This window comes from Cheilinus undulatus, linkage group 12 (assembly GCF_018320785.1).
Source record: "Cheilinus undulatus linkage group 12, ASM1832078v1, whole genome shotgun sequence".
Classification (NCBI taxonomy): Eukaryota; Metazoa; Chordata; class Actinopteri; order Labriformes; family Labridae; genus Cheilinus; species Cheilinus undulatus.
In genome coordinates, this window is record NC_054876.1 from 40,956,866 (window position 1) to 40,983,030 (window position 26,165).

Below are 26,165 nucleotides of genomic sequence, written 5' to 3' on the forward strand. Positions count from 1 at the left end.
TAAAACTGGACTGAATCTTCAATGAACAGAAGTGACTAAACTGCGACTAAAACTAAAATGCATTTCATTGAAAGACTAAAACTAAGACTGAATTTAAAAATAGCTGCCAAATTTAACACTGGTGGAGAAGACTCTTCTGAAAAGATGCTCCCTGGTGTAGTCAAGGTTAGTCACCCCCATATGAATGGATACATTTGTGATAAGGCATACTGAATACAATGAATTAGTTCAAAAGAAATTACTCCATAGTAGCATGAATCTGATTATGAGGGTGCATCAAGCTTTATGCTATGAAGGAAGATGCTGGGGTGGAGGAGGTAAGCTTTGCCACCAGCAGCAGCATTAATGCAGGCAGGAATTAGTAACATATTTAAATTCATTAAGTGCAGCGTTAATTGAAAAGAGTCCTTGATTCAAAAGAGGAAGTGAGCCACAGTGTGCCAAGCAGGTCCACTGGACCTGGAAATGCCTAGTAGGACCAAGGTTGGAGGGGATGAAGTTTTACATTACAGGGCCAAACTTGGGCAAATGAACTTGCAGACAATGACGGAGAATAATGATGGTCCATCACAGGTACACTGCACTAAACTTAATAGGATACACCAACAGAACAGCAGCTTCCAGTAGGAGATCATGCTTCTTTATGAAGCAGTCTTTCACACAGCAAAGAGTTTTCATGTCAATTCCTATTTTTTTATTCCTCGTCTGCCATGGCAGCCGCCATGACACCACACCTTCTACAAATATTAAACAGAAGAGTTTATATTGCTTTGAAAATTGGTGGGAATATTTGAGATAACGTAAGCACCCAGCTTGTAGATATATCACTGATGCTGAGCCAAAACCTTGTATCACCATTTTTCATGAATTTTTTAGCATGTCCTTGTGGGCCCCACATGGGTTATATGAGGGCTACAGTGTGGGTCCCATGTGGGTTTGTCCGTGGGTTCCATGGTGGTCCCACCTGTGATTGCCCATGTGAACTGCAAGTGTGGATCAGCTCATATGAGTCCCATATAGGCCCCATCTCTAGAGATCCAGGATAGATCCTGCTAGTAGTAAACATGGGCAATCACAAGGATCAGGTGGGGCCACCATGTAACCCATGGACAAACCTACATGGGACCCATATTGTAGCCCACATATAACCCATATGGGCCCCACATGGACATGCTGGCTGGTGGTCACCCTAAACATATGTTAGTGTTTTTTTAAAGATTTATTTTTTGGGGCTATTTATTCCTTTTATTGAAAAGATAGGCCAGTGGACAGAGTCAGAAACAGGGATGAGGGAGTGGAGAATAACATGCAGGGAAAGAGCCACAGTCCAGACTTGAACCCAGGCCACCTGCGTACACGAGGCGTGACCTAGCCACAAGACCACCTGTGCCCCAGTCAGTGAGTTTTAACCAATTTTAAAGAAGTACAGAAATACAAGCCCCATTGCAAATTAGGTCTGTTATGAACATTTACAAACGTATGCTTTTTCAATGAAAAAATCAATGGTTTAAGATTCCTCAGGTAACACTTCTAGAAGCTGGTGTCTGGCTGTGCATCTTGTTTGCAGCAGGCAGTTGAAGCACAAAGGAGCTCAACTAAGTACTAAAGATTCTTGCCATGAAGGAGTTGAATTATTTTGAGACTGGAGAAATCATAAGTTGCATTTTCAGTTGGATTTGAGGAAACCACTCTAGGCATTTGTTGTGCAGAGCTATTTCAATTCCTCTTATTTGATTTGTTCATTGCAAACAGCTGAAAGTCTGTAAATTTTCCACTGATTTGCAATGTGTAAAATGTTAAAAAGATGCTGACTAGCACCGTTCAGTGTTAATTTAATTAAAAAATTCAGTGTTTTTAGTTTTGTCAATCATTGATATTGAGGGGACTGTAACAGTCTTTTTTAGGGAAACTATTTTCTGGCTTTGTAGGCTTTTATCAAGAGGAGAGGACAGTAGATGGAGTGGGAAACACAGATGAGAGAGTGGGGCATAACATGCAGGGAAGGGAGCGACAGGTTAGGCTTGAACACAGGCCACCCACATACATTGAGTGACTTTACTTCTGCAACATTTTAGACCATGATGGTAATGAAAAGTACTGAAAAGGGTCTAAAAGTTGGACACTTTGACAACATTGGTATATACATTATGATGTGCCACAATGCTTTGATCTTAGAATGATTTAGTTTTCTAGTATCAGAAATTTTGAAAGCCTCAACATCGTCTGTATCTGTTTCCAAATGGCCTTAAAATGTTACCTGTGTATGTTTTTTGAATTTTGCAGGTTGTGGTTGGGGGGGTTGTTTCATCATTTTCTTTCTCTATTTCACTTGCTTGATGTCTCTTTTCTCATCAGCAGTGATTGAAATGTCTATGGTGGGATTTTAAATTCTTCCCAGGTGCTGTTTTTTACTCACTCTTCCCTCATCAGAGCTGTGCTTGTGTGTTTCTCTCCCCTCTCTGTGCTCAGGCGGTCTGTTCATCAGAAACACTGATCAGGAGTACACTGCCTTTCGGTTGGCAATCTTCCTGCACAACACCAGCCCGAACGCCTCGGAAGCCCCGTTCAATCTGGTGCCTCATGTGGACAACATCGAGACGGCCAACAGCTTCGCCGTCACCAACGCCTGTAAGTCAGCCACACTGCTTCATGTTGTATTTGTTTGTTTTTTGGGAGTTTGATTCAGGTTGATGCTTGGTTCTAACTTCAGGACATCATCTTGAGCATGTTTACATGCCAGAATGCATTGACTACTGCCATGATTGACCAATAAGATATTTGCATTTAAGAGCAGTTGAACAGGTATACCTAATGAAGGGGTCAGTGAGTGCATATTTTATGGCTGCAGAGTTTTAAGCAGAGTTAGGGCCTGTGACCACAATTATATTACTTAAGCTGGCTGGGCTTATTTTCAGTACAAAGTCAATGTAATCCAGCATTTTCAGTTAGCATCCAGAGGGCTAAAAACACCCTTGTCATCAGCTGTTTCTTCTAGAGCTAATAGTAAAAGGTACAACTTTGGCACAGTGCTGCACTTGTAGAGTGGCTTGTCCCTCATTGGCCAGTCATATCAGGAAGTGGTGGGACCCATGTTAACAGATTGGCCAAAGTTTCCATGTCTGCAGCTGTTAAAATGCCAGATCAGGATTCCTTTATATTGTTTTCATGATTCAGGGGTGATATTTCCTTGAAAAGATGAAAATAATTAGTGCATGAGCAGTTCAAAAAAATGTTATGAATACTGGCCCAGCAGAGGTCAGCTAAACAGAGGCTGTGGACACAAACCCTTAAAGGTATAGGTATAAAGGTACAATGGTATTCTGATGGTTGGACATATCTTAAACCAAAGTTTTCGACAGGCTAATCAGGCAGGAACTGAAAACTAGCTCTTAAATTGAAACTAGGCATGGGTAAGAGTACTAGATGTTGCTGTCTCAATGTTTCCTTACTCGTGCACTATGCACATGCTGTTTTAAGCTCTAATGTACTGACTGATATAGCGTTAAATGTAAGAAATAATCAGTAAGAAAATGATAAACATTACACAGAGGTAAACCCTCTCAAGCCATGACTCTGGCTTTGATAGCAGAGGGAGCCAGATTACAGGAACTGCTTTACAACAGCTACAGTAACTCTAAAATACCTATGACTCAAAAAGCAAACCAACATTAGCCTGTTAGCACTGTTTAGCGTCATCTATGATGATACCAGACTAGGGACGATTCGCCTGCCTTTTTAAATTTTTATCAATTTTATTTCTGCTTTATTTTAGCAGGGAGAGCCCACTGAGACCGAGGTCTCTTTTCCGGGGATGCTCTGCAGTAATATAATAAAAGAGGAACAGAAAAACACAGAATGAACAACTACAAATACTTTCATAGTTGCACACTCATTCTTCTAATCCCATGCCCGGCATAATAAATCACATTTTGAAACAGTGGCAATCACTTTCTCCCAGCAGTTCCTTATAGGCTATTACAACCTGAGAATATGGTTGTGTAGGTCAAGTAACACCTTTCTGATGAAGTGAAATCCAGCAGCTGTTTTGGGATGAATCACTTTCTTGCTATGTGCTGCTGACTGTCATGAGCATTGACTTACCGTCCAGCAGTTTCATGCCAGAAAGCTAAAGCCTTGTTTTAACTTTAAGCATTTATCATTTTTACTCAGTAGTTTATGCTTTGTAAAATACAACGTAGTAAAATACTTCTTCAGTATATACTTCAGTAAAAGTAAAATGACACATTTTTAAATGTTCTCAAAATAATAGAAGTATGGGTATTGAGAGGAGGGGTCTGGCTGCAGACTGCAGATCTGAGACGCCCCTCTCACAGACCACCGCTATGAGACACCGCCTCTGTCGGAACGGAAGGAACATAATTTGCCAGTGCTAGTATACATTTTCCTTCTTTAATTCAACTTTATTCATAAACAAAATTTAGCAGTTACATTCATGAAATAACAACATATCAAACATTACAGACTGAGTTACTTTTCATAAATTAAAGAGAAGAGAGGTCTGATGTCTAATCCTGGATTAAGTTATGTATAGCCCTTTTTAAAATTAGTTACACAAACAGCTTCCTTTAGCTTTGTTAGCTTTAGCCAGAGATGATATATCTTCACTAACTACGTAGTTATTGTCACTGCTATGTAGCTTTGTTAGCTGTAGCTAAGGCTAATGGTGCTAAAGTTAGCCACAGTTCATAGAACTACCTTTAAAATGGGTCTAGCGTTAGCAAATGTAGTATAATCTAACATGGCTAATGTAGCTTTGTCTGATTTAGCTTAAGCCTTGTTAGTGATGTAGCTTTGGTAGCTTTAGGTTTAGCCATGCTAGCGCCATGTCGCTACATAGCTAAGTTATCTTCACAGCTAAAACAGCTTCATTAGCTTTAGCCAAAGCCACATAATCTGTGTTAGTATTGTCATGGAAGGCTAGCTTTTTTCCTGTTAACTGAACGATAACTCAGCTGTGATATATGTTTTGTTTTCAGGCTTTGCAGGTCGTGTTTTTGACTTTCAACTTCTTGTATCCTAAGTAGTTCAGACACAAGTTCCTTAAAACACTGTATGATACCAGAGAACTGAAATCTAGCCATCGTTTGGAAATGATTCCACATAATAGGTGCAGCAACACTTAAAGCAGCTTTTGCAGTGGAAGGAGACAGCTTCAGCAGACTGAAGTCAAGATGGAGTTAGAGCTGTCATTACGATAAACAACAGCTACAAGAGTGGGAGAGATGGACAGGTCTCTCTATGGAGTCAGACTTTTCTGTCAGCTATTTTGAGCATGATTTGGCCTGTAGAGGAGTAGATATCAATTAAGGGGAATGAAGTTTGGATGCTATGGAGCTCCATGTTGATGTTTTTTTCTGGGTTTCATAACCTTCAGTTACACTAAAACCTCTTGTTTCTTCATTCAAAGCTGGGATTTGAAGTGCTGATGAGCAGTACACAGTCAAAAGGCCACTGGCAGCCCCATGTGTTGTGTCCTGTAGTTATGATTGCACCACTTAAATTCTTGTTCTGAAGTACTGTGGCTTCTTAAAATCACTAATTGATACTCAAATTTTCTGTTGGAGAACTCCGACAGTTTGCACAATGACTTCCTGGTTCGAGTAGCTGTTAAATTGCATCTAACTTCCTCAACAACTAGTTTTGTAACTTCAGTGCTTTCTTAATAGTTAAATCAAAGCAATTTAGAAAATAAAGACAGATATTGGTGTTATGATATTTAACAGGCATGTCATGGTTGATTCAGTTGCAGATTTAGAGTAATTTTAGCTGTAAAGTTTGGAGGAATTCAGTCATAAAATAGCTATATTCTGTGATAAACATGTGGAATTATTATAAATGAGGCCTAAATGGCACATACAGGCCAGACATCCCCTGCCAGTGCAACAGCTCATTGTGTTTTTGTGTTAAGCCTGTATGATCGCACATGCATGTGTATGCGGTGATGTGTTTCTGCGGCTGTGTCTGTGTATTTCTGCTGGTTCACATCTGATCTGAGAGCACAGTCACAAACGCTGAAGGGGACAGCAGCTGTAAACACACACAACAATCACACACTCCGCCTCTCTTAGATCTCTTAACAGTAGTAGTCAGTGTTTTTATTTTTTTAGTGCTGATCCCGGGGGAAACGTCCTCTTTCTTTGCTTGTTTCTCTGTGTGGGTGTCTGTGCATGTGTGGGCGGGCGTGTTTGTGGGGGTTCCCGAAAAGGCCATAAAACACTGCGACCTGATGTCTTCTACTATCTGTGGTGTGATCTGGTGTTAGAAAAATCAATGGCTAAATTAAGCAGAGAATGAAGGGCTGTTATGTTTGTTGGTTAGTGAGGGGGTGTAGTGTGTGTTTGTGTGTGAATGACAGATTTTAGAAATTTATCCTCTCAGTCGGCTAATAAGGAGAGTCGGTATTGTACTCTATATTTCAGTGCCTGTAACAACAAAGGGCCTAATGTTCCCCCTTACAATGATCCATTAGACCCATAAATCTCCATGGTTACTGTGAGGTTAATTAGTCTAACTTTAAGATAGCCAATCGGACAATTAGCACTTGCTGTTTGTGATTTACTGTACACATGGAGAGACAGTCAATACCATTTGGAGAGGACAGGACAGAGAATAGTGGTGGAATTTAAGATGGAAGGACATGCAGGAAAGGTCACAGGTCATATCCAAACCTGAACCACCAGAACAGCATCTGTGTACGGGGTAAGTCCTAACCACTCCTAACCACTGGTGCTCCATTAATTTCCCATTTATAAACCAGAGGTGGAAAGAGTAAAAGACCACTGTAGAACCAAAGCACAGTTAGTTTGGTTAAAATTTGCTAAAGTAGAAGTGAAAGTACTCGCTAATAATCAACTCCAGTAAAATTATGTAATGTCAAGTTTACTTTAAGTACTGAGTAGCAACTGAGGAGTCCAGGTAAATATTTAAGTTCTTTATAGGCTATTACAACCTGAGAATGTGGTTATGTAGGTAAAGTCACACCTTTATGATGAAGTGAAATCCAGCTGCTGTTTTGGGATGAATCATGTTCTCACTGTGTGCTACTGACTGTTATGTGCAGTGATTTACTGCCAGCAGTTTCATGCCAGAAAGCTAAAGCCTTGTTTTAACTTTTAGCATTTATCATTTTTACTCAGTAGTTTATGCTTTGTAAAATATAAAATAGTAAAATACTTCCTCAGTATATACTTAAGTAAAAGTAAAATGATATATTTTTAAATGTACTCAAAATAATGTAAGTGAAGGCATCAAGAGGAGGGGTCTGGATGCAGACTGCAGATCTGAGACGCCCCTCTGACAGACCACCGCTATGAGACACCGCCTCTGTTGGAACGGAAGGAACATAATTTGCCAGTGCTAGTATACATTTTTTTTCTTTAATTCAACTTTATTCATAAACAAAATTTCATGAAATAACCACTTTTCAAACATTACAGACTGAGTTACTTTTCATAAATTAAAGAGAAGAGAGGTCTGATGTCTAATCCGGGATTAAGTTATGTATAGCCCTTTTTAAGAAGTACAGCTTGCTTTAGCTTTGATAAGTTTAGCCAAAGCTAATATAGCTTCACTAGCTAAGTAGTTATTGTCACTGCGTAAGCCGATGTAGATATGTTAGCTGTAGCTAAGGCTAATGGTGCTAAAGCTAGCCACAGTTCACAGAACTACCTTTAAAATGGGTCTAGCTTCAGCAAATGTAGCATAATCTAACATAGCTAATGTAGTTTGTTTGATTGTTGTGATTGCTGTGTTAGTATTTTCATGGAGGACTAGCTTTTTTCCTGTAAACTGATCATTTACTGAGCTGTGATAAATGTTTTATAATCAGGCTTTGAAGGTCATGTTTTTGATTTTCAGTGTTTTTATCCTAACCCTTGAACTTACCCTTACCCTACCTTGATAAATATGATTTTTAGCATGGGGGCTGCGTGGCGGAATAGGTTAGCGCTGTTGCCTCACTGCAAGAAGGTCCCTGGTCCGCTTCCTGGTCAGGACCTTTCTGTGTGTGTTCACATGTTCTCCCTGTGCATGCGTGGGTTCTCTGCGGGTACTCTGGCCACCAAAAGACATGCTCATGTTTGACTCTAAATTGGCTGTAGGTGTGAATGTAAGTGTGCCTGGTTGTCTGTCTCTATGTGTCAGCCCTGCGATTGACTGGCGACCAGTCGAGGGTGTACCCAGCCCTTCACCCAATGACAGCTGGGATGGGTTCCAGCCCCCCGCGACCTCCAACAGGATAAGCAGTATAGAAAATGGATCAATGGAAGTTTTAGGATGTATTTCTGTTCTGACAGCAAGGCGGGTGCTTTGGCTCAAACCATTCATTCATGCATAAAGCCTTTTTTGAGCCTTAACTACTGCCTAACAGGAAGTATAATCTCATTTTATTTTGAAAGCATTGGCATGTATTTCTGATCTGACAGAATCTCACAGTAGTGGTCTGCAAGGAGTGGCTTCTGAGATATGCAGTCTGCAGCCACTCTGTCTCGGAAAAAGCAACTCAATTACAGTTGTTTGGATAAATATAATAAACCCATAGAATTGCTCTGCATTTATTTGGAATAACTTCCTGTTTTTTGCCGTAATGCAATGTATATCACATATAAGATAAGGTACTGTCATGTCAAATTTATCAACTATTGTTCAGCCCTAACAGGAGGTAAAAGAAGCACCTTTTCTGTTGGGTTTAAGAAGATTTAACTACGGTTTATTCTGCTTTGTTGACATTTGGACACTGAAGATAGTGAAATCCTTGGAAAGTGTAAGTCTTTGCAAAAACAGATATATGTTTTGTGTTTTTTTTTCAACTCTGCATGAATCCAAACTCCCTGAATTACACTGAAGACATCCTAACTTGTCATCTGCTTTTGACCCTAATAAGAGTGGTGTCTCTTTTGCTGCCTTCCAGGGCACAGAAGGTTTGATTTCCTCCTAAAACATTCTTTTTGCTTTTCTCTGTCTGGATCACTCGAAACCTTGAAACCCTGCTGACGTAAGCATTTACTTCATCGTTACATTTTTAGACCTGAAACCAATGTTATCTGTGAGGTTTGGCCTGTTATTGACCTCTAAGATGAAATTACAGTAGATGAAGCTGCATTGATCTCTGTGGGGAAATGAGTTGTGCCTGCAGCATGTAGAATAATGCAAAGAAAAATGGAGGAAAAGTGGGTTATGAGCACAAGAAGAGAATATAAAATGAGCCATTAAAACAGTTTAAGGGGGGGATATACTGCATATATGCACACATAAATAATCACTTGACAGGTGCAGTTAATTCAAAGTGGACAGTGAGTTGAGTTTAAATAGAAAAACAACATGAATTTCCATTTTTGGAAATTATTTAAAATCAAACATATATATATAGTCACAATGAGCTTGATCCAACTATGACTGGGCTTTGAGTATTTCTTCTGAGCTACTCAAAAACTTTTTCAAAAGCAGAATAAAAGATTTTCTGAAGTAATAAAAGACTAAAGCTGCTGAGTCGGAAACATCTTCATTCAATAATCCTTTTGAATTTTCTTGTATTTCTCTTGCAGGGTTACACATTCTTCTCTAAAGGCATTTTGTGTTCAGTGGGTCAATACCGGCTCTGAAATGAGGCAAAGAGACAGGAAGTGGCTGTTAGAGGAGCTCTCAGTGACAGTATGGTCTTCTACCATGGAGGCCTGGGTGGCTGTAAACTGCATATTTCAGAAACTATGGAATTTTTCACCTCCTAGTCTAATGGCCGCACAGTCACAGGAAGTGAGTCTGCAGCACATTGATTGGCCAAAGCCAAATCAGAGCAGAATTACATGAGCCAATCAATGGCTCTGATAGCTCAGGGCCAGCAGGGAATCTGAGATCGAACCGCATCGCTCGTATTCACCCCCACATTTTGCATTTCCCAGGGTCTTTATGCCTTTTTTCCCCCCTTCTCGGGCTCCTTGTTTCACTCTATTGTCATCAGCTCTGAGATAATGGTTATGAATAGGCAGCGTTAGCATGTGACGTTTAAGGGCAGAGCGTACATTTGGGAAGGGGAGATGAGAGAGGGAGCTAATTTGTGAAGAGAGATTAGGCCATTCAGGCGCTCGGAGCGCTGCTGTCGGGACGGCTGATGGGGATAATTGGTGGGAGGACGGGGACAAATGTTATTGTATGTTCCCATTGTCCCATTGATAATCTTTCTGCCGCCCAAGACACTCTGATAGATTCTGTTTCACATGTTTGATTAACTGTAAAGTCTCCATATTACTCACAGCAGGTCACCGGTTTTATAGCCACTGGCTGTGAATTCCAGCTGCTAATAAGTCAGAATTTCATTGGTTCTCTCACAGCATTCAAAGCTCCTGGTTTCTGCAGTACACACAGATATCCGTAATGTATCAGCATCAAGTTAACTGGGACACTTCGGTATAATTATCACTAACAAATGAGACAATGGTCAAGACATTTGTTATTCTGCGAGTTGCAGTGGAGGTATTCAGCGTCTCCCACAGACTGAGATTTATTCCCAGTAATTAACTCAGTGGGGCAAATTAAGATTCTGCTAAAAATGGAAAAATGAGAATAGTTTGTCTTCCTTAAAGGAAATATTTGAGGTGTTATTGGATTATTCACTTTATAATAAGATTTAAGCAAGGAATTTAAGGTTGAAAAACTGTTTTACTATAATGCCTTAGACTGGGTTCATGTTTGCTGCGTGACAACTGCAAATGTTCTGCATGTTAGCCTTTAGATCTCCCTTCAAGTAACTCAATTTTATTCAGGGACACTCTCATCATACATTGATCCATTTAATTGCAAAATAGTTGTACAGTTGAAATAGGCGGAGGAGGCTCTGCTTGGAAGATGCTCCCTGGGTTAGTCAAGCAACTTGCTTTGACTTTACAGGGAGTTCATGGCTAGAAACCCCCATATGTATAGACACACTCATGACAATACGTATTGAATAGTTCAAAAGCAATTAATCCATAGTAGCATGAATCTGAATATGAAGGTGCAACAAGCTTTGTGCCATAAAGGAAGAGGCTGGGGTGGAGGAGGTTCAGCTTTGCCAGCAGCAGCAGTGGGGTGCATCAGTATGAATGCAAACCGGGATTAGTGAGAAGTATTTCATATTTAAATGCACCACTGTGTTCAGACAGAGAGCTGTGATTGGCTGTGGGAGCTGGGAGGTGATAACTGGGATCAGCAGACCGTCAGCTGATCATGGCTGGGCGTATGACTACCATGTTCTGCATGAACTATCCTAAAATCCTTGGCACACTGGTTATGGGATCAAGTCTCAAATCCTGGTGCTGTTAAACTGGCACACAGGGGCTTCTGTGTATGTGCTGACACTGAATAGTGGGGATGCTGAGCATCCACACTATTGATATTCACGTCGGCCATTTTGTTTATTATTATTCTTCCGCACCGGCTATCTCCTACTTCATACTTTGTCATATCGACACCATTTTAACTTTAAGTAATTCAGTTTCTTCGTCATTCAACTGCTATGACTGTTCTCATTTCTAAGTTTTATAATTTTTAGCTATTTTCATGCTATTTTCAGCTATTTCTATATTTTTCAGCCATTGAATGCAATTTTCAGCTACTCTTAGGCCAAAAACAGCTATTTTTATGCGATTTTCAGCTTTTTTAGGGCTACTTTCAGCTATTTTTTATTATTTTTTTGTGCTATTGAATGCCATTTTCAGCTACTTTTTTGCCATTTTATGCTATTTTCAGCAGTTCTTCCACAATTCAGCTCTCAGCATCCCCATGCAATTTCAGCTGAAATTGCAATTTTGATCTAGATGCTAATGCTAAGAGCAAACATTAGCTGGCCTTAGTGATCATTGTGTAACAATAATAAACTAGAAAAGCACTCAGAGAGCACAGACCTCCACCATTAGCCCTATCTCCCAATAGTAAAGAATCCTTTAAAAAATTCCTGGATCCAGACAGTGATCTGGATCACTCCCAAAATCTATTCAGTTCTTCCTTATGCCATTTCTGACATTTCCTGAAAATTTCATCAAAATCCGTCCGGAACTTTTTGAGTTATGTTGCTAACAAACTAACTAACAAACAAACTAACAAACCCTGCCGATCCCAGTAACCTCCTTGGTGGAGGTAATGATGATAGCATAGTGTGGTGACATACTGTTGCATTGTTTCATTTGTTGGAAAAAGGAACTTTATATGTTTCATTTAGGGTAGGAATAGTTGTACTTCCATTGACAGCCATCTTTTCTTATTAACATGATTGAGATCCCCCTGGCTGTTGATGTTACAACTCTGCACTTAAACGCCAAATGTGTTCAGTTTTTCTCCAGCACGTCACCAGTCAGGTTATTTGAGATGTTTTGCATATTTCTAGTAAATCTACAAATGCAATATGAATCCTCGTGTTTCAATCCACTGCCTGAGTTGAGCACATTCAGCTCAGCAGCTGCTGGAGCTAATTTTCCAGTTGATTGACTTAAAAACATTGCAGAAGAAGAAGTATTGAAACGACACTGTAAAAAGGGCACCAGTCACACCTCAAGCGGTGGAAATCCATGTAGTGAGATGATTAAATAAAGCGTCTCTGTTTGTTTCATGGAGAAATGTGAGGAGAGCTACAGTCCCCTCATTGCTCCACACAGATCTGCTGTTTCTGTCTCTCCAGTGAAGCCGGAGTGACAAATATGCTTCATGCTCGTCATGATTTATTCATAAAGGCTGTTTTCATTGCACTTTGTTGCATTTTGTTCTTATAAATATACTAACTTCGCCACCTCAGCCAAGCGTGGAGATATTTGTGTGGTTTGGGGCTTTTCTCATACATTTCTACCCTCCCTTTTTCAAAACAGGGCATTAAAAACACATTTGTGGCTCTGCAACCTTGTTTTTAAATTCTAGTCACAGTAAAGCTAAACATTATGGCTCATGATGTTACTTATATTTATTTCATTCAAATCCATGAAATGACCTGTTAATATCCACTGTGTCCTACAGCACCATTGTTGTCAAAAATATGACAAATACACATCATCTGTTACAATGAGCATCAAGCACCAAACGCCCATTAATCTGCAGCTGAAAATAGTCCCATAATGATGCATGTCTAACATTATGTGATGTCCCAGTCACATTTGCTGAGTAAATGCAGTTTTATTTGAACGATCAAACAATCTTGGGATGTTCTTTTTAGTAATAAAACTCTTCTCCTTTAAACTAGGCAAACTGTATATGCTTCCTGGTTGACAAATCCTGCTCTTTAATAAAAGCCTGGCCTTTAATCCTTTATAATGAACATTACAGATATCAAAAAAGGTGAAAAATGATATATTTTTAATCTTTTATTCACTAGAGGGATTTTTAAAAAAATCATTGATCAGATTGTATTCAAAAGATTTCAAATATTGTATTGATTATGATGAGAAGATAGAGGTCTCATAAAAGTGTGTATCAAATATGATACAGGGGCAATGCAGGGGTTAGCACTGTTGCCTCACAGCAAGAGGGTTCCTGGTTCACTTCCCAGTCAGGGCCCTTCTGTGTGGAGTTTGCATGTTCTCCCCGTGTATGGGTGGGTTCTCTTCAGGTACTGTGGCTTCCTCCCACCATCAGAGACTTATTAGGTTGATTAATCTCTCTGAATGTGGTGTGAATGTGAGCGTGCCTGGCTGTTTGTCTCTAAATGTCAGCCCTGCGACTGACTGCCGACCAGTCCCGGGTGTACCCTGCCTCTCGCCCATTAACAGCTGGGATAGGCTTCAGCCCCCTGTGACCCTCTACGGGATAAGTGGTATAGAAAATGGATGGATGAATGCTTTAAAGGGTTAAAGACAATATCAGTCATATAGGAGAGCAAATGCCTTAAAATGAATGTCTAATGAAATCTTCCTCATAGACCAGAATTGATGAATCCATTGATTTCACAACTTCTGCTGTGATTTTCTAGCCCTGGGAAGAAAAGATGAAGCCTGATAAGTCTGCTTCACTTTTTGGTTTCATTTATTTTTGTATAATTTCCTAAAAAGAGAGGATGCAAAATGTGCATTCGACTCAAGGATTCAAAAGGGTAATTTTGTTCGAGAAGAAGGATGCTGCAGGGCTTTTTTCAGACCCTAAGGGCAGAAGCAAGATTACCCTAAATATGCTGTTATTTAATCAGACCAATTATCATAACAACATGAACCACCTGGATTAAATGCTGATCGATTTAGACAGCATAGGGTCTTCTGTAGGGCATGGAAGTATCACATTATTATTATATATACTGTATGTATATTTATTGATATTTTAGTGTATATTGACTCTTCCACTCCCCGATGACGACCATGAAGAAGGAAAATGGTCTGCATTTTTTCTTGGTTCATGTCCTTGATATGCCCTGATTAAATAACAGTGTAGTATATCATTGGCTCGCTTGAGAGAGCCTGAAGGCAGCTGTACTCCTATATTTTATTTTTCCAACTTGAAAAGTGCCTGTCATTCACCTGGAGCTTCCCACTCGGCCTGTGAGAACCCAGTGTCCTTCCTTTTCTAAGGTTTATGTCTTTCTAGGCCAGTAATACTCAACATGTGGCTCTAGAGCCACATGTGGCTCATTTTCAATGATTTGTGGCTCTTTTATATCTTAATTTGAAAAAATGATTCCCCCAAACCTTAAAAAGGAAATCTTTACCTCAGAAATAATCCATTGCAAGTAACATTAATGAGTTTATTTCCCACACTACCCAGTAGGCTTTAATTGTCAACCTCTATCTTTTGTCTGCATATTTCCGTTGCCCTTATTTGCAATTTTTTTGCCACTTTAATTCCATATTTAGTGCTTTTAGCCCATTTTTGACACTTTCATCCAGGTTTTTGAAAATTTTTACCCATTTTTTTTTGCCTTTTTTGCAACTTTGCCCATTTAGACTGCCTTTTGCAATGAAAAGCCACTAATTTCCTATTTTGCCACTCTTTAATGCTTTTTGCCCATTTTTCCCACCTTTTATGATTTTTGCCCATTTTAGTCACTTTTCCCTCAGTTTTTACCACTTCTTTCTGTCACTTTTCTCCCCTTTTTGACACTTTTATCCTGCTTTTTGCAAATTTTTGCCCCTTTTTTCACTTCATGCCCATTTAAGCTGCCTTTTGCAATTAAATGCCACTTTCTGCCCATTTTTCCCACCTTTTTTTCCTGATTCTTGCCCATTTTAATCACTTTTTCACTCATTTTTTGCAACATTTTTGCCAGTTTTGACTCATTCTTTGGTCACTTTCCACCCATTTCTGCCTCATTTCTCCCAGTGTTTGCTGCTTTTTGACAATTTTTGCCACCTTTAACTTATTTTAACTGCCACTTTCACCATTTAGATCATGGTTCTTGCAAATGTATTTTCAGCAGTTTGGCTCTTTGGTTGAGTAACACTGTTCTAGGACATTTAAGGACACTGATGGGGATGAAAATAGGCACTTACTGTATGTCCTGTGCAAAAACCAATAATAAAATAAAGCAGTTACAGGAACTGTAGACTAAAAAGTTCTATTAAAAACAACTTTGAAAGGCGGTAAAATAATGATGAAACAAAATGAGTTAGGTGTGAGAAGAGACATGCCGGAGTAGCCTGAATTACCCATCATAGATGCAGCATAACAAGCAGAGCAGGTGTAAAAACAGGCAGAAGTATTGATTGAAAACGTCTGTGCGAGCTGCAGCACAGTCAGGCCGTGTCAGAGCATTTGAGAAGAGAACATGAGGTCATTACAGTGACACAGATTTTACTGACCAGCCTGGAGGAACATCATGTGGGGAGTGAAATGTTTAATGGGGCCTGATGTCACCTACAAATGCTGCATGATGCATCACTAACATTTCATCTCACTGAGACTGAAACCTGCATTCATTAGCTTTATAACAGAGCATTAAAGTGAGGCATGCATGCACACTGACTGCAGATCTCAGCCTGTTGTTGCTTTTTTTGGTCTCACAACAGAAGATCCCCATCTCTCACATGTGTGGAATCAACAGCAAAACAGCCTGCGTGCTTTATTATGAAACTGTGTGCCAGCAGCGCCATCATTTCATGGATCTGTGCCTCGCTGTCAAGGTGCCATTGCTGCTAATGTGCAGAAGTTTTGGACAGTCGAGTGATTGTTAGTGAGTCCTTGAACTTGAATGGCTTCTCGACAGTCTGTGCTTCAGATGTGAGTGCATCTCCTCCGGGACTGAAAGTCAACGAGAACGTCCAGGTGTTTCTGACAGTGGCCTGTGTTCAAGAAGCCTGTTATCAAAATCACAAGTGAAATGTCTCTGAGAAGAAAAACAGAAAATAGACAGGAAATCTTGGCTCTGAGTCCATGGTACTGGATTAATGCTTAAGAAGTGGGGATATCCAGTCTATTTCTGGTACAATGCAGCTGATACACTTGAGAAAAATACCTCAGTGAGGAGATTTCACCTTAACAATACTCTGCAGGATAATTCTTTAAGCTTAGATTCTCCACGTTGAAGTGGAATGAAAATGAGGAGAATATGTGAAGCGAATAATTGAAAGGAGAAGTCTTCTGTGTCAGAGAGGGGTTCAGGCTACAGTCAGACTCCACCCACTCCATTTTTTCTCCATTTTTACAGCCAATGATAATCACTGAACTGGAGTGCAGCATGATGTTAAGACCTCACCGATTGGGTGTACAAAATCAAGCTCAACACATGTCGACAAACATGTGTGTTGCTAGGCCTCTAAGGTCAAGCTTGAAGAAATCTATTTTGTCCAAGCTTTTTCACCAGTGGTAATAGACCCAGAGAGTGCAGGCTGTTTTCAGTCCCTTGGGATAACCACAGCAGAACCAGGGGCACATGGCAACCCTACTATCGCCCAGTAAGTACCCTGGAGCCATATTTACTTACCGTATCCACCCCTTGCTCCACCCTAAGAAGAGTGGCCAAAATATACAGCCAATAAAGGCTGATATTTACATCTGATACAGGCCATCATTTACAGCCATGTAGTCCGATATTTACAATTGATTTATGTCAATGTGCAAAGCTGACATAGGCAACTATTTAATTAGTTACAGGCTGATATTAACATCTCATACAGACATATATGTACATCTGATCCATGCTAATATTTGCAGCTGATAAAGGCTGATATATGCGGTCAATATTCAAAGCTGATATAGCCTGATAGTTAAAGCTGATACAGGCTAATATTTAAAGCTGATATAGCCTGATATTTACAGCTGATACAGGCCAATATTTAAAGCTGATATAGCCTGATATTTACAGCTGATACAGGCCAATATTTAAAGCTGATATAGCCTGATATTTACAGCTGATACTGGCCAATATTTAAAGCTGATATAGCCTGATATTTACAGCTGATACAGGTCAATATTTTAAGCTGATATAGCCTGATATTTACAGCTGATACAGGTCAATATTTTAAGCTGATATAGCCTGATATTTACAGCTGATACTGGCCAATATTTAAAGCTGATATAGCCTGATATTTACTGCTGATACAGCCTGATATTTATAGCTATATTGGCAGGTATTTACAGCTGATAAAGCCTGATATTTACAGCTGATATAGCCTGATATTTACAGCTATATTGGCAGGTATTTACAGCTAATAAAGTCTGATATTTACAGCTGATATAGCATGATATTTAAAGCTGATACAACCTGATGTTTACAGCTGTATAGGCAGATATTTACAGCTGATACAGACCAATATTTAGGGTTCATATAGGCATGTATGTACAGTCCATATTTGCTGACACTTTCAGTGGATTTAGGACAACATTTACAGGTCATATAGGCTAATATTTACAGTGTAGACCAATATGTACAGCCCATATAGGCCTGTTTTTCCAACTATTTTCGTGTGTATAGTTGATACAAATGGTTAACTTTTAAAGCTGATATCTGCCAATACTGATGTAATGCCAATGATATTGTGCATTCTTTGTTTTATATTCCCTTTTTTTTTTTTTTTTTTTAAATTTTCACGTAATGTTCACCTAAAATTACTCTACAGGTTTGTTAACAAATGAAATTATTTGCTGTGAAATTGACCAACTAAGGATGAAAGTGAAAAATATGTTATGCTATCTTTACTGAGTTAGATACATGAATATTATCAATAAACAGGAAAAGAAAAGGGATTCACACAGTGTGGATGAAGGTGAAATTGTCAACCCTACACCATAATTATCAACCTTTATTCAAGCAGAGATCTACTTACATCCTACATGCATTATCATGTGGAAAATAAGCTAAATCTCTCATCATGATTCCTCTGTGGTTTGCTCCCTTTTTGTCCTCTGTGCTCTCACCCTGCTGATCTTTGTTACATGTTTGTCGGTAACCTCTTCACCACGCAGCCAGACAAGAGCAGTGCGGGGGTGGAAGGGGTTAATTTGACCTCCTACATGCTGCCCCTGCTTTCGCCTTCATTGAAACAGTGACATCTTAATCTGCATTGAGTCATTTATATTCAGCAAGGCGCTCTGACTCACTCCACATCCAGAGAGGGAGCAGACTGCACTCCTGTATGCACTCATGCAGCAGAGGAAACCTCACATACATCTCCTCTGCTGCTGCTGCTGCTCAGCACACGCCACTCCTGTAAGTCCTTGAGGAGGGAACAGAGCTCATATGTGTTACACATTCATGTGAGTGCATCCAACACACGAATAATGTGCATGTGTGCAGCATGTTTAAATCCATTATCTCTCCCTCTGTGGGCTCCATTCAGAGGGGCTCTTCTGTTCTGGAGTGCCGCCCTTTAAATGGCTGTCTGTGGCCCCACATTTGTCTGAGGATTTTTCTGATGTGTGGGTGAAAATGTACAGGCCTTAGGCGATGTATGCAAGGGTGTGAGTGTGTGTGGTAGAAGAAAGAAAAGGAAGGAGGGAAAGAGGGGGAGGGGGCTGCTAATGAGAGATTAATGTGGCGGAGCAGGGAGGAAGATGGAGGATGTGGAGGGTGAGAGGAAGAGGAGAGGGATTTTTACAAGAAGGCATTCATTAGGTTGCTAAAAAGGTAAAATGTAAGCCTCAAAATAAGTAAATAAGCCAGAAACTGGAGATCACAGCCTCTTAGCTGCATTAGCATTTGATGCTTGTCCCTGCAATATGTAACTCTGCAGCGTTAGCTGTATTTTAGTGAAGACATCTGTATGAATGTGTCCCCCTATATTAAGTGTTTTTATTGAGGGCAAAATGAAAGGACAAACTCCTCTGGCATTTTCTAAATCTTATGTCCCGTTCAGGGTTGGGGTGGGCACGGAGCCAGTCCCAGCTGTGAGAGACAGAATCAATCAAGGGGCAGACGTAAGGTGCTTTTTAACCAAAATTACCCAGAACTTTTAGTTCCAGGGACTTTTCTTCAAGGAATTCCTGCAGACCTCTGTTTTCAACTGAGATCTAAAGTTTCAGGAAGATTAACCTCCTTAGACCTGAGCTTTTGTTTCTGGTTTCTCCTACTTATACAGTTAAAGAGACATATTATGAAAAAAAAAAAAAAAAAAAACACTTTTTCAGGCTTTTCTGACAAAAAAAAGGGGCCCCTGGCTCCAGGTCCATTCCCTCCCCCTTCTCTTTCACCACCTTTCAGAAACTGTGTGCCTAAAAAGCCATTCTCAGATTTCTCCTCATGATGTCATGTGGGGAGTTAGCCCCGCCCCCAGGTTTGGTTTGCCCTCCCCTCTTGGAAGAAAGTTCCGCCCTCCTCTCCTGATCCGAGAGGTCAATCAGGAGAGCCACATCCATTTAGCCACATCCATTTCCTGTGAGGGGCGGAGCCAGACAGCTCATTAACATTTAAAGCCACAGACACAGAAACAGCTCGTTCTGAGCAGGGCTGAAACAGAGGGTTTTTTTAGACATGCAAAAATCCAATACTGGAGAGGTTTTTCCGCAACCAACTTCACACACATGTTTTGGGGACCTCTGAGACCAATATAAACTTGTCTTAAAAGGGTGAAATATGTGACCTTTAAAAGGCAATTGGAATTAAATAAACTCTGTTAACTGAAAAAATCCATATACCTTATACTTCAAGTTTAATCCACCATATAACTCACACTATGAATATCAAACTAAATGTAAATTATTTAAACTGTGATTTCCTCTCCTTCACCCCGGTCTCCTCCCTCCCCTCCCTCTGCACCTCCCCTCACCTCCCCCTCCTGATCCGTGCTCTGGTTATGTAAGTGCCCCCCTGAGGTGTTTGTGTTTGCATTAGTGTATTTTGTGTGTATCTGTATTTGTGTGTTTGTAGAGGAGGGTTGAAGAAGAACTCCAAGGAAACAACTTGCACTGAAAAGCAGTAAACTGTTAATTTGAACTAACAGATGTTCTCTCACTCATGAAATCAATAGTCCGTCCAAAGAGCTCCGGCTTCAGCTGCCAAGTTTTAAAAGCAGAAATACAGTAAATGAAACAAAAACAAGACGGAGGAAAAAATCAACCAGACAGCCACAGAAAAGAGGAACTCAGTTAATGCAGTGATATTATGTTTGGAGAGAAAACCAGCTGATAAACACAGACAGACACGGACTGACCTTGACAGAGTCCAGACCTCAATGTTAGAGAGGCAGAACAGGATCTGTACAGAGAGAGACAAATCTAAAGAACTCTCTTAGTGAAGGCTGCTGCACAAAATATTGACTTTTGCCTGTAGAAATCGTGCTTTTCTGATTTTTTCTTGTATTTTTCTGTTCATATTTCCTGTTGTCTAGTTTTATCATAATATGGGCTTAAGCCCCAGCTGTCAGCAAAACAGCTGACTAGTCACTTAATCACGGTTGACACACAGTGACCTGCTTTTCCTGCACATTTTAGAGGCGCACACCTCTGCTAACATCAGTTAGTTCATGAGAAAGACGTCCGTCTGTGTCAACCTCATCCCTGAAAATGAGTGTGGGAACTCAGGAATACCTCACATTGACCCTCTGAAAGTCACCCAGAACAGAAGATTAATATTTTCTCTGGCTGGAGACCCACTAAACCAGGGATCTCCAAACGATGGCCCAGGGGCCAAATTTGGCCCACAGCAAATACTATAACAGGTGTAAATGGCCCACATTAGAACAGGAAGCTTGTACTTGACTGTCTACCTCTTTTCTTATTGAATGACGAGTACATTTTTGTGTGACCTTGGGGGCTCGTCCGGGACAGTAACACAAAAATGACACTCATCTGTCAATAAGAAAACACAGGAAAAAATAGTTTGTGAATACAGTAGGGGTTTATATGGATTAGTGTATATTTTAGCTTCAGCGCTAGGCAGTGCTGCTGTGCTAATTCTGTAAACAAACATTTTGACAGGACAATTTATTGATGTGCTTTGTTTGGGACTTAAACTGAGACGACACTGTAAATTCTCTGGTACATGCAGCATCATTCTCATTCAGATTCAGTGAGAGCAAGGGCCAACCAGGGCTCAACTGAAATCTGATAGGCCTTCCTAAAATCCTTGAAATGACTCGCTGTCAGCATCCAAGCATATCCAATCACTAAGCACATCTTTACCTAAATTAACTTGGATTTTCTGACTTCAGTATCATAAAGGTGAGGTATATGAAAGTGGCCCCACCATCCTTATAACTTTCAGCATGTGGCCCTCAGTGGAAAAAGTTTGGACACTTTTGCATTAGACCATTTTAAAATCTTTACTGGTTTTGGAAACATGGGAGACTACATTCAACGTTTCATTCAAAATGTTTGGGGCTCACGCCGGCATCCCCCAGAGCGTGTGGGGCCCCTAGCATTTGCCTGTATCGCCTATGCCTGGGGTCGGTCCTGCTCCCAGTGCACACAGTAGTTGATGTAGTCAGATCCCAAGACAGCAAACTTGATGTTTGTGGTAATAACTTTACAGTAGAGGTTCCACAGGTATGACATCTCACAGAAACTTGCCTGATCAAACATGACCTCACAAAGTTTAAGTTTAAAAATTCAATTTTGCAGGGCTTTTGATGCAGTCAGCTGGCTGTTGGCCATACATCTTGCATAAAACATTAAAAAAGCAGTCGTATTGCTGACATAATTCCACAAGCTGGTCTTCTTTTTCAGTATTCCACTGGGCTCAGGGCAGAGTTAATGATTGCTGCCATGTTTGCAAGCTTTATCCAACACTTGGTCCATGATACTTCCCTCCTCACTGTTGTTGACTATCCGGGTATTCTGTCAGAGGCGGCCTGATTTGGGCTTGAAAAAATCACACAGGCTTTATAATTATGAGTCCAGATTGGATAGGCTCCTGCACTTAAGGAATATTTGGACAAATAATGATTAGCTAAAAGCTTCATAGAGGAGAGAATCAGTCCTGAAACCATCTAATGTGTATCCAGCTTTAATATTTAACCAAAATTTTCACAGTCAGACTGTTAAATGAAGGGAAACCAGAGTGTTATTTTATGCAGATTGGCATAAAAAGATTCAAACCAAAGGATAATGTCAGTATCTTTTTCTCATTTTATGTCTACAGTGACACATCACTGAAAACCATCGAGTTTGATTAGTAATGTCTGTCTTTTAAGGGAATGACTGAACATTTTGAAGCCATCAGTGCTGAGAAGCTGCCTCGTCACCTTCTTACTCAATTAGAAATCTATTTTGGGATGTGAGGATGTTGGGATGGATTCACTCCAAACTGGGACAGGAAGTCATGCCAGTTACTTTGTGTTGATCCCTCAGAGGGCTCTGTTCAGATTTGAGCATCTCTCTGTTGAATTTGTGATGCCTACTACAGAGAGGGATAAAGCACAGAGAACAGAAACGGGTAAATTTGATGAAGGGAGTAAACATGATTGTCATAAATTAAACACAATGGCCTGAAATCACCTCATTAAAACAGGATGTCCTCTGTGCTTCATTGGTTATTTGGTTTATTTATCATCCTGGATGGGATGATTGATGATTAAATAGTTGAATGAGTTTGTGAACCAGTCTTTGTTTTTGGAACTCTCTGTAGGTGATAGAGTACAGTGTGTGCCATTATCAGCTTCATTCATGACGTTGGTACAACATAACATTTGTCCAAGAAAGCCTTTTTAGGAAAGAAATGTTGAAATGTGTTTGGACCAATGAAACAAGAGCCCCTTTCACACATGAAGTCCACTTGGTAATATCCCAACGTTTTGGAGTCCAATTTGGATTTTTTTGCCAGGGCCACTGCAGAAGTTTCTGCAGTAAGTCAGGATAAGTCAATGTGTGAATGTGAAATATCCTTGAAAATTCTCGGAGAGGAGGACACTAGTACACATGTACATAATGAAGTGGCTTCATACTCTTCTGCTTTACACTACTTTTCCTACTCTTTCATTGTTATTGGACACAGGTTCTCTTCAAAGGCTGTATATCAGGATAGACATAGCGACCTGCCCAGGAGTGATGCCAAACTGTTCAGAGCTCCCTCTGCTGGCTGGCTACAGAATAAACCTGGGTTTACCAGGGTTTAAAGGGATATTTCAGTATTTTTAAAGTTGGGCCATATGAGGTACCTAGCAGGAGTAGTGACATTAGCCTCCAGTGATTTCCGTGAGCATTGCCTCCATCTGTTGCCCGAGTGTAACAGATGGGTACAGTTTCTCCATGGAATTTACCAATATTTTTTTTTTAACCTAGAAAGCCTTTGTGTTTTTGTCACTATTATGCAATGCAAGCTTTGGCTACCAGTTACGTGCTCTTGCACTGCAACATTTAACACTGAGTAAAGTGCACAGCCTATCCCAGCTTTCATTGGGCAAGAGGTGGGGTACACCCTGGACTAGTCTTCAGTCAATTGCGGGACTGACATATTGAAACAGACAACCAGGCATGCTCAAACTCACACCTACAGCCAATTTACAGTCACCAATTAAGCATGTTTTTGGTGGTGGGAGGAAGCCGGAGTGCCTGCAGAGAACCCACGTATGCATGGGGAGAACATGCAAACTCTGCACAGAACTAACCCCTGCGCTGCTGTGTGGTCCCTCTTGCCAGAATGGATGATAAATTAACCCCAAAAAAGTAAAACTATTCACTGTTGACATACTGTTCCTGCGTGAACTTGCAGATCTTCCGTGATGTGTGCTCGATGCAGCTTTTTAGACAGGCTTCCAGTGGGAAAGATTGCTCCTCTTTGGATGGAGCAAAACCGTGGCACTGCGGAGCACAGCTCAGGTGTTGTATATGGAAGTCTCAGTGATGCATCTAGTATGGTTGATGACAACCTGCTGGTCACCAGTCCTAAAGATTGCTTTGAGGTCCAGGGGCAAGCTTTAAATCTCTTTCAGTCATATTCAGAAAACAGAATTTTTATAGTGAGCTTTCCTCCTCGGTTGCCCTTAACTGCGGGGTTCCTCAGGGGTCAGTTTTAGGACCCCTTCTGTTTTCTTTGTGTATGCTGCCACCGAGTGCAAGCCTAGTTAGTCCGGTGGGATCTGGAGTCTCATTTACTCATTCCAAAATATGTATGCAAGTGTTTTATCCAACTGTTCAAGAGTTATTACTTGTAGAAGAACCACTGCAACACTGTAAGACTTGTCAAGAGGTCAAAACTGCCAGGATTTATCCTTCGGGGTTAAATCCTCAGAAAAATTTGGGGAAGTTTCAGGATAAAGTTTGCATTAGCATGTGATGTTTTCAAGGTTTGACCTGAAAGTGCTACAAAATCTAAATTTTCATTCATTTTGATGAATTCATTCATGTTAAAATTTAAACCATATTAAAAAAAAAAACTGTGTCGATTTGATCAATAAAATAAAGATTAGAAACCATAATCCTAGGCCATACGGTCATCTTGTTTTCAGCATTGACTAAATAGCTTTGCTTTATTTGCATTATCTAAAGGCTTTTATTTTGTATAGAGTAGATGAACATGACTGTGTCTATTTCTATTATCCACCTTGATCCCAGCGTTTAGATTCAACATAAGTGCTCATTTAAATGCTTTAAAATGTTTGTTCTGCATTTAACACAAATCCGTAACATGTTTATATTAAACTCTTTTCCACACACAAAAAGGAAAAATCAACATTAAATACACAGAATACATGCAAATAATGTGGTTCAGCCCAAGTCGACCTTCAAACTACCGTATCAGTCACTCGTTAATATCAACATTGTTCATGCAACATTAGCACTAATGAAAGCTTAACGGATTGAAGTGAATTGCTTTGCCAGACAGAGATGCCTGGAATATTTAAAGAGAGTGACAGAGACGGAGAGGGAGAGGAAGAGGGGAGTGGGAGGAAATAGCAGCAGGTCTGCTCTCCGCTCACAGTGAATAAGTCGTGTGAATTCACAGATGGGTTTTTAACAGGAACACACTCTGGCCAGGGGAGTTGTTCTCACACACTGGAGGATGCTGTTTCAGCTCATGGACACACAGTCATGCATGCTGCATGTATGAGCTGCAGTCACATTTTGAGGATGTGACAGAGAGCAGCTATGACGCTGCAATCCTCGGATTGATCCTCCTTCTGCATGCAGAGAAGGGACAAAAATGAAGAGAATAGAAGTGGCACTGGTGTATATCTTCTTATGTGATGATATTAGTGAAATTCAGCAGAGTCCAAACCATGCAGATTCTGTGCAGCTGTGTCCTTACTGTCCCTACTTGTTTTGGTGTAGAGCAAGGTTGTTATAGTTAAAGAGGGGATGTTATGCCTTTTTTCAAGGCTTTACACCATCTCTCTGATACCCATGTAGTAGCTTCACATGGTTTACATCTCAATAAACTCCTCATGTTCCTCACACTGGCATTCTGAAAAAAAAAAAAAAACGTATTTTAACCTCCGTCTGAAACACTTCGTTTTCACTGCTGTCTCTTTAACCCCCCCCCCCGTACCTGCTTTCCTCTGATTGGCCAATTATCCGGAGGCTCGCTGCCCGCCCCCTCCAATGTGGTTATGTTTACATACTTGTAAACTTTGAATGGACTGGTCTGACTGAGTAAAATATGGCGAATTTTGATATACGTCCGTACGTGTTAGACCCGGAGTCTGATCCTGATAGTTTGGAGAGAGAGGGGGAAGAAAACCAGCAGCAGTGAAGGATCGAGCATGTTGTATCTGTTTGGCAAGTGTTTAATTACTGTGTTAATAAATGGCTTTGATAATGGACTTATCCCTCGTCGCATTTAGTGGTGTATTTATTCATCTCTGTTCATCTTGTGGGGGCGGTCTGTTCCGCTT

At 40.4% G+C, this 26,165-nt stretch overlaps 1 protein-coding gene across 1 annotated transcript in view; it reads left to right on the forward strand.

Annotated features, from left to right (window-relative positions):
* gria4b (glutamate receptor, ionotropic, AMPA 4b) overlaps positions 1 to 26,165 on the forward strand; it is a 250,881-nt gene that overhangs the window by 13,390 nt on the left and 211,326 nt on the right. Inside the window, exon 2 of the mRNA XM_041800842.1 lies at positions 2,470 to 2,628. Coding sequence (XP_041656776.1) covers positions 2,470 to 2,628 — 159 coding nt within the window. The remainder of the gene's footprint in view (positions 1 to 2,469; positions 2,629 to 26,165) is intronic.